Below are 9,962 nucleotides of genomic sequence, written 5' to 3'. Positions count from 1 at the left end.
ACCCTCGGCGGGAGCGCCGCCACACTCCCAAGCGCCACACTCTACCGAGCGCGCCACCGGGCCGGCCCTTAAATCAAGTTTTTAACGCCAAGGTCTGTCCCTATTCTACAGGTTTGGCTCCACACGTAAAGGAAGAAGGAAAGAAAGTTCTTACTTTGTGTAAATCAACTCTAGCAAAGGTAGGTGAGGTGTTGAAAGAGCCACAATAAGGTTCCTTTCAGGGACATTAAGTGACCAAAACAGGAACTGCCCAGAGGCAATCACTTACTGGAAAAGCCTTATGTCCAGAGAGGCCACACAGTACCATGCATAGGGATCTCTCTCTCTCTCTCTCACTCACACTCCCCCCACCCCCCCACACAGAGGCTGGGAATGTGTGAGGCTCCAGATCTGACTCTCTTTTGGAATTCACATTCTTTAAAAGCCAGGAATTTCTAATTTAGGGCCTGTGAATGATCCCAAACCTCTTGGAAAGCAATGTGGCTATGTGAACCAGTGTGGTATCCTCTGACCTAGAAATTCCTCTCCAGGAATTTATCATAAGGAAGTCATTCAACTGAGCTACACACTGCAAAAATATTCATCTCAAGATTATCTATGATAGTCAAACTTGAAATGGTAAATGCTAAGGAGTATCTATAAGGATACTAGACAGCTGCACCAAGAGATAATTAAGATAATTATAAACAACATAACATTTTATAAGATAATGTTGGACAAAAATAGCTGAATGCAAATAGTTTCACTCCATGATAGCAACAGAATAAAATAGGTATGCATTTGGGAAGTAACAGCAATTTTGTTACAGTGGTAGAAGCATGTTTAGTTACAATGGTAGGTAGAGTTTTTTTTTTTTTTTCCTTTTTGTCTTTTTTCGTGACTGGTAACGGGATCGCATCCCTCGGTGTCGCGCCCACACCGCGCTCAGCCAGTGAGCGGACCGGTCTCTATATGGGATCCGAACCCTCGGCGGGAGCGCCACCGCACTCAACCGAGTGCGCCACCGGGCCGGCCCAGGTAGAGTTTTTTTAACATTTAATGTAATAACGTTGTATTTTCAACTTAAAAAAAGCAGCGGCAGCAATCTTATAAAGGCAAAGCCAAAATTTTCACAAATAAAAAAGTAGTACTACTACCAAAAATAAATAAAACACATTCAGAGCTTATTCTGTGTTAGGTACTGTTTTAAGCACTTTCACAGCTACTACCTAAACTTCACAATATCTATGAGGTAGATACTATTATTATCCCCATTTTACAGGTGAGAAGACTGCGGCACAGAGAGGATAACATGTTTCTCAAATCAAACAGCTAGCCAGTGTGATAGAAACATTTTTTGTGCCATTTCTAAGAGTCATCCACCTGCTAAAATCTTTATGCCTGCTTAGACAGACATAACAAAATCCTCAGTAGAAGCCTCACAACAGCCCTGAACTGGGTCAGGGGAAGTGAGCTTCCCAAGGAATTTCAGTTTTCATGTTGCAGACATAACCAGGATTCCCCACACAGAGCAAACTAGAATCTAGGTGGTAGAGAAGGAAGGGTAGACCAACAGGCCCAGCCCACTCGAATTTCAGAAAGGCAACACAGACCAAAGAAGTTAGGACATGCCTTTGATGAAACGGACTAGGAAAAGAATAAGAACCAGAACTTGGAATCCCCAGTGCAGTGGCCTTGGAGGCTCGCCCCTACCCTCTGCATACCATGAAGCTCTCTTCCCCTCCATCTTCTTCCCTTTAGTCTACCCTCAGCCATCCACTGTCCAGAACATTCCCAACTATACCACCTTCTTTCTCTTTTATCATCTCTGCTCACTCTTCCTCCATTTCCTTTCCTCTCCTGCCCTGCTGGTAACTGCATGCAAAGGCTGGGACTTCAGCTATAATGTTCTCCTCATGTGACAGCAACGAGAGGAAATCACAGGCTACTGTCAGCAGTAGACCCTTGCCCTTTCCAACCTGGGGAACTGTTCAAACATGCTGAGACAGGGATACTAAAATTAGTGTTTGGAAGACAGGCCCCTCATTCTGGCTCTGGCCCTGGCCCACACTACCTATTTGGCTCCGTGCACCTCCTCAGTGCCCTCTGAGCACCCAGGCTTCCTCTCTCTTTGATCACATCCTATTGCGATAGTCTGTCTACTGCTAAGGGGTTCCCCAAGAATTAGGGCCAGCCCTTGTTCATGTCTATCTCTCATGCTTCATATAGTGTAGTTACCAATAAGTTTGCTGAATGAGCAAATGAACCAAGTTCATTCCTTTCCTTGGGCCCCCTCCTGATTTTAGTGTGAATGGGTGGACCATTCTTGGCCAGGCAGGGACTCTGCCCAGGCTGCCTGAAGTGCTTATCTGAATGCCACAAACTACCTAACACCTCAATGCCAAGTCCTGTGCTCCTATAACACAAATATCAATGTTTCCCTAGGTTCCCTTTAACTCAATACCTTTCCTTGTTTTTTTTTTTTTTTGGTTTGTTTTTTCAAGCTAGCAGTGCCTTGCAACACCAATGACAGCTCTGTGGTTTCAGGATGTCAAAGGCAAAAGGACATTATGCAAAACAGAAGAAACTTTTAAAGGCCTTTTTAGAATGCACCATGTCTTGCAGCCAAGTGATTATTGAATCCCCTGTCAGCGCCCCTACCTATGACCTCTAGGCCCATGTGGTAGGGCAGGAAGGAGCCTTGACCTCACACCATATTGGTCATGCTGCCCATTCCCTCAGAGCAGCCTCACCCTAGCTCCCCAGGCTCTGTGCCAAATGACCCCTGGCAGATTCCCAACACCAAACTGTCCTTCAGAAGAGAATTTAGCTCCACTGAGGACATTCGAAATGAAATAACTCCAAAATATACTACTTGAGAAGAGATTTGTACATTGGACCAAGGCTTTATTGATCTAACCCACCTGAACAAGCCCCAACTGAGATCCAGGCTCTGGTCTCTGACGCTTCTCCCTAAGAGAAGCCTGGCCCCTGGAAACCACAAAGTTTTCATTCCATGGCTCCTCCCCAGATCTCAGGACCACCTGGAGGTGGGACAGCTGTTCTATACATTTAAGAATCTGATTTGCTAGCTTGTTCCCACCCCTCTTGTGTGTCACACCTCAGTGATGCTACCTAGTGTTCCCCCAGCACCATGGCCCCGGAGTCACAGCAGTCCATGTAAGCTTAACCTGGGATCTGGCTGCTCAGGAAATAAATGGAGAAGTTACTGAGAAAGCATCACCCCTACTGATCCTGTTCACAGCAGATATCTGCTTAGCCAGACCTTAAGAGCCTATCATGCAGCCTGGCCCTCTGCCCCTGCCACAGGCACTTCCTGGACCTCGTTTCCTTTTGAATCAGAATTCTAGACACATCATTCAGCAATAAGCGGTACTCATCTGCCAGCACTAAGCAAACCTGTCATTTCGGATGGGTCTATCCCTTTGTAAAACTGGCTTAAAAAGTTAGCCCTTCTCAAAAAGCATTCACTCCTTTTTTTCCTTTTTATAAAGCTCTCCTACAGAAACCATCCAAAAAGTGCATACAAGCTTCACCACACCACCAAGAAAAAACAAAAACTAAAACTCATATGTGTATGTATGTGTGTTCAACAACAGTTGAATGATAAAGAAAGTTACAGCATATTCAGTGGACAGAATGATACTGCCTTTGTGATTTTTAGAGGTATAGGACTGAGTTTGAAAGAATCTTAAATGAAAAAATGCTGAACACCAGGCCATCTACATGAACCACATCAGTCCATCTGTCCATCTACAAAGATATCAGCTATATCCTTAAACATGTCTTTTAAAAAAACTAGTAGGAAACATGCCAATATGTTTCTTTTAGGTGATAGGACTATGGATGTGCTTTTCTATCTCTTTAAACTTTTCAAATTATTTTCAATGAGCCTGCATTACTTTTTACAAAAAGGAGGAAGAGATTACCTCTCCTCAAAAACAAAAAGGCAGGACAGGCCCGTGGCTCACTCGGGAGAGCGTGGTGCTGACAACACCAAGTCTAGGGTTAAGATCCCCTTACTGGTCATTTTTAAAAAAAAAAAAAAAAAAAAAAAAAAGGCAAAAGCAAAGACCCACAGCCCTAGCTCCCAGCATCCCTTTGAGGCAAATCATTCTCCTCTCTCTCTGGGTTTTGTGAGGGGCTTTGGAGAGAGGGTGGGGTGGGGATAAAGAAGCAGCTACATAACACACCCAGCCAGGCATTAAAATCACTGCCAGAGAATTCAGCAACAGCCAATTGCATAGCCCCTGGCCTTCATTTGTGTCGGGAAGGGGTGGGCTGAGGCAAAGCTGGGAAGTGGAACCTGAAACACTGAATGTGTGACTCACACACAGCTGTCTTCTAAGGACAAATCCCTTTAGGCCACGTTCACCCAGAACCAGCTCCCAGCCAAACCCTGTCCCCCACCCCTAAGCTACCACAACCCTCCAACCTGGAGGTCTCTGACTTTTAAAACAGGATCCCGAGGACTCTCCTCAAGCTGGTGACCACCTCACCTCACCCTGCATAGGCCCAGACAAACACAGAGGCCTCCACAACTGAAGTCTTACAATCCAGCTGCAGTTTGGATCCCAAAAACCCTCATGAAGTTTAGGGACAGGAAGGAGCCTGTGAAGGTCACTGAGTCCAATTCTGGGCCTTTTTAACTCCCCTTGGAGTCAGGGTCTGGTTGGCTGGCCTTTAAGGTGAACTCACTGCCTAGAGACCACACCGGGCTATGCCAGAGCCAAATGTAAAATTGTCACAGTGCCAGGCCCTCAAAGATTTAAACTACAAGGGCAGATCATTTGTCCTAAGACAACTGGATTACTGCTTTACTGGATAAGAAAAACTGGAATTTCCAGGTGGACATGGACTCAAGCAGAATTCTAGTCTCTGATTCTCGGCAGGAACAGGCAGGGAACAAAGAGTGGGGAACAAGGTAGAGAAGGCACTGGGTACATGTGCAGTGGAGAAATCACCACGTTTAACTACAGAATAACTGGGCCTCTTTCATACATATCCATAGTCCAGCTGAGCCCAAAGAGGATGAGCCATCCGACCCTGCTCCCAGAGTCTGGATGGTCACCCCCAGGGTGGAATCTGTGGAAAGGCATGGACTGCTTTGGCATTAACTGCCCATCATTCCCAACCCATAAATTAGCCTAGTTCTAGCCTGGAAATCCCTACCCTGCTGCTACCCAAAGACCAAAACATCCAGGCATATGGCTGTTGTTTTCTCATTATAATCATTACAAAGCAGCAAGTTAAAGATTACCCAACAGAGCTAATGCGTAGCTTCAGAAATTAGAGGAAAATTTTCACACAATCGAATAAAACTAGAACTGGAGAACTTTCACATCAATTCTAGGTTTATGAAAGAAGAAAGGAAAAAAGGAAGGGAGGGAGGAGAAAGGGAGAGGAAAAAACAAACACACATACTTTGGTCTCCCTAAATGACATCAGCACTGTTTAATTACACCTCCCCTGCCTAAATGGAGAATTGCTACAGGGAAGGCATATTGTCTTCTCTGTAGCTCTAGTGCCCAGCACAGTACAGACACATTGTCAGAACTGAATGAATAAAGTTACCAGATGCCTCAGCCATCAAGGACAACCATGTAAGACCACCATACAAGACATTTCTGATGGGCCCACAGACACACCTTACAAGGATCTTCTTCCCAAACTCCAGGCCACATCAGGCTACCCCTGAGCCTCTGCACTAGGAGTCTACTGGGCTCCTCAGGGAAGAATACTGGATGGTCCTGTCCTGGGAAGCTATGGTTCCCAGAAGCTGTAGTTTGAAACCAATACCACATTTGGCACGTGCTCCCCATACCCCATGGAGTTTCCACTTGGTTCATCAGAGGCACTACTGCGGAAGGACGCAGCTCCTGCGCTTGCTGAGTCTGGAATGAATCACAACAGGCAGGGACTGCCTGACTGTGTGGGAGAAAGCAACCGTGTTTCACCATGAAAACGAGTCAGTCATGGAGGGTATTTCTCAATCTCAGACTGTTAGACAAAGAGTGCATGTGTGTATGTCAGTAAATGATTTTCCCCAGAAAACAACAACAGGACAAAACCAGTTTAAAGGATTAGTTACCTAAGCCTAAGCTTCAAGATCTAGACACAGGTGAGGCTCCCTGTGCCTCCCCCAATCCCAAGGGACAAGAAAGCCCTTTCTCAAGCCTCAAAGTACACTCTGTCCTGGGTGACCTGCTTGTGTCCACATGTGTACACATGGGGGAAGGGGGGAAAGCATGCTGGTAGAGAAACAATCGAGAGCCAAGAGCCCAGCAGAGATCTAGCAAGTGCTAGGGCACAAACTGTGGCAGAGGCTCAGAAGGAAAGCCCCCATAAAAACCAGGAAAATTGACTCGTGGACAAGTACTCTCTGGGGGCCTTGGCTACCAGCAGCTATCGTTTGCTGGCTCAGGTGCCCACCTCTAGATCAGAATCTTCCCTTCAATCCAACAAATGAAGAGTATCTCCTCAAAGCACATCTGGGCAAGAGGGGTCTCTGGGGTTTAAGCACTCCGGAACCCCACCCCCACCCCCCACTGGTACAGACAGGACTGTACCAACTTCACCAGGTCCCAGCTGAATACCCAGCCAGCTCTGCTGGCTAACTAGTTCAGCCTTATGTGCTACCCACCTGCCCCCACCCTTCTCTGGATTGGCAGTGCCATAGCCAGTCAAGTCACTTTGAGCTGCCACCAAATCTGAGCAGAGATAAACATTCCAAGAAAAGAAATGCAAGGCCACTGCTCCTCCCATCTCAGGCAAACACCCAGGTGGCCAGAAAAGGGAACCTTACTGCCAGGGTCAGTGGAGTGGATGCTACATGGCCCCCCTGAGGGCCTGACACAGGGCTAAGGAGAGAGGATGGCACTTGAAGGTCTAAACTACCTGGGAGAACTCCCTGGGGAAAGTTGTAGGAATCCTCAAGAAAGGCCCACCTCTCCCCAGCAGCACTCGATCCAGGAGGCCTCACACTAGCCCATGGGGAGGAGGAGGGCACCAGGACAGGGCCTACTATGGCTCCAAACATTGTAACCTGCCCGTGTGACACAGATAGTGTAGACAGAGGCAGGATTCTAACCCAAGTCTATCTGACAACCTAGTGACAGATCAAACTATGACCCATCAGCAGCCCAGTCTGGTGTTTTACTTCCTCCATGAAGGGCTAGCCCATAACCTACCACCTAGTAGCTGAGAAGGATCTCAGCATCTGGCCAGACCCCTGGACACCAGAAAGTAGAGCCAAGTAGGGGAAAGGAAATGCAAGTAGTGAAAAGGCCACAACTCTAAACCCCATGGATGGTTTCTCCCACCGACCTCAAAACCACCCCACAAGGGCTTTGGCTGACACGAAGGGCTAGCCCATAACCTACCACCTAGTAGCTGAGAAGGATCTCAACATCTGGCCAGACCCCTGGACACCAGAAAGTAGAGCCAAGTAGGGGAAAGGAAATGCAAGTAGTGAAAAGGCCACAACTCTAACCCCATGGATGGTTTCTCCCACCGACCTCAAAACCACCCCACAAGGGCTTTGGCTGACACCTGCCCATGAACAGGTGGGCTCGACCTCCACCAACCCACACACTCCTAGGGAGACTTTCTGCTTTCTCAAGGGCCCTTCTAGCCAGAAGTCTCCACTCCAAGAGCTGCACCCAACCATTCAGATCTAAACGCTCAACTAAAATGAGCCTCATTTCTGGGGATGCCTCAGCAGCAGCCTAAACATCAGGCATGCAGGTCTCATGCATGTCACATGAGGGCAGCCAAGCTAGAAAAGGCCCTCTCTCCTCCCCTCTAAAACATTCTCTCTCAGGAAGTCTTCTCCTGCGGCCAGTTCAGAGTCAATTTAGAAACACCAGTAACTGGTGACAAGCTGATCATCAGTGACACCATTACAAAATGAAACAAAGCAGAGCCGTGGTCATCACCGTTTCTGTCATGCTTCAGTGAGAAGACCCTATACCTCAAACACCAATCTAATTAACTTTGGGGTACTTTAATTTGCTAATTAATTTCTCTTTCTTTCTGCACAACATCCAGGCAGCAATTAAAAACAAAAGCAAGGCTAGCTGGTTAGTTGGTTAGAGCATGGCGCTGATAACACCAAGGTCCAGGGTTTGAGCCCTGTGGCCACACACACACACACACACACAACCCAAAGCAAAAAACCCGGCCTCTCTGTGGTCTAGGGACTCACTGTGCCCCCCTACTCTCTACTGTTCACAGCCATCTCCATGGGAGTCTGAGAAAATGGAACTTCAAGCCCCTAAAAAAATATTATTACTATATTATTATTTGCTGCTATGTACCATTATGTGCCACATTTTTAATATACACATCTCACTAAATCCTAAAAATAACCCTGTAAGGTAAGCATTTTCAACCCCATTTTACACACAAGAAAGAACCTCTAAGAAACTCTATATCACGCCTGAAGTCAGACACTTAGCAGTAGGGCAGAGTCTACATTTTATAGAGCTAGTCTGCTTTCCAGACTAACCATCAAATGTAAAGGAATTCAACTTTCTGATTTTAAAAAAAAGTCCCTCTCATTACCACAGTTCATGTCTGACCAATTCCAAGAAGTTCCTCCCAAACTCGATATGAAAATACTGAAGTAATTTTTGGAGAAATTGAGCAAGAGCGCATAGGAAGGCCTGCTCTGCCAGGGCTCTGAGCGAAAGTGACGGAGCTCCGGTTGGCAGGATGCCTGCCCGCCTGCCAGAGCCCCTCACTCAGAACACTGTTCTCTAAAACCTGGCGTTAGGAATGAGCAGCCACCTGTCCAGTGACCTTGGAAGCATTCTGAGGCTGCCTTGGGCCTGCGGGCTTGTGGGTCATAGCTCAAGGAGAGGTCCAGGCTGGGCTCAGCCTCCTCCTGCCATAAGGAATACAAACCCACCTGCCCAAGCTCCCTTGTACACTGAAACAGGACAGAGGCCAGGGTTCAGCCCAACTGGGTAAAATAACTGAGAATCCGGTGGCTGATACCAAAAGTACCAAGAACGGGCATCCCCCTGTTGACTGGTTATATATTAGCCCTCCAGCCTCCAGGATACACATGCCCTCTGTCCCTGGAAGGGCCCTGCTCTTCAGTTCTGGGAACCTATGCAGAGAGGAAGCAAGGGGGGAAGGCCCAAGGCCAGAGAACTGTGCAGAGGAGGAAATGAACGCAATATGCACGTAAAATGAACGTAACAATTTACTGAGGGTTTACCATCATTAATTAAACCCTTACTTATGATATTTCATTTAAACTTCCAAACAACCCCTTGAAATAGGTACTATATATTATCCCTATTTACCAGAAGAGAAACTGGAGGTGTAGAAAGAAGTTAAGTCACTTGCTCAAAGGCTCAAGAGAAAAAATAACCTACTCTCTGGAGACTGGCTCTATGGGAAGACAGATGTGAACTGAGAGGTCAGCTTCCTTTCCCACTGAGGGCCTCACCGTCAGTCCCCCAGACGGGAGTGGTTACTCTGCGCTGTCTCGAGGTCCCTACCGGAGTTAGCAAAGTAAGCCTGCTCCAAGCCCTAAGCAGACGCAGACTCCAAAACTTCCTGAGTCTTGGTTCAGAGCAGGAAGTCTCCAAGGCCTTCTCTGGTTTGAGGGCCAGAGGGATCTGCGGGCTTCTCTATAGGTCCAGGCCCCAGCCTCCAACCGTCCGCAAAGGGACCCACCTCCCGACCTGTCTCTCCCATCCAGCCCGGAGCTTCTGTTTGGGATTAAGGACTCTGACCCGGAATAGGGAGGCTAGGCTGGCTGTTGTGGAAGAGGGCATGGAGAAACGTCCCGAGAACGCTGTGGGTAAATCCGGTGTAGTCCCAGCCCTCGGACTGGCGCCAAGTCCTTACCGAGCAGCGGGGACTCCTCAGGGCAAGCGGGCAGCGACAGTAACGTGGTGGAGAGCCCCGGGACCGAAGTCAAGTTGCTCGCGGAGCCGGCGCCAGAG

At 47.6% G+C, this 9,962-nt stretch overlaps 1 protein-coding gene across 1 annotated transcript in view; it reads right to left on the bottom strand.

The window, feature by feature from the left end:
- B4GALT1 (UDP-Gal:betaGlcNAc beta 1,4- galactosyltransferase, polypeptide 1) overlaps window positions 1-9,961 on the bottom strand; it is a gene marked incomplete at its 5' end in the record, with an annotated part of 57,070 nt that extends 47,109 nt beyond the window's left edge. The window contains one exon of the mRNA XM_008591110.1: window positions 9,865-9,961. Coding sequence (XP_008589332.1) covers window positions 9,865-9,961 — 97 coding nt within the window. The remainder of the gene's footprint in view (window positions 1-9,864) is intronic.
- Window position 9,962: the final 1 nt, after the last annotated feature.

The sequence above is a fragment of the Galeopterus variegatus genome, unplaced genomic scaffold (assembly GCF_000696425.1).
Source record: "Galeopterus variegatus unplaced genomic scaffold, G_variegatus-3.0.2 Scaffold143, whole genome shotgun sequence".
NCBI classification, from domain to species: Eukaryota; Metazoa; Chordata; class Mammalia; order Dermoptera; family Cynocephalidae; genus Galeopterus; species Galeopterus variegatus.
This window is presented reverse-complemented; position numbering and strand designations above follow the sequence as displayed.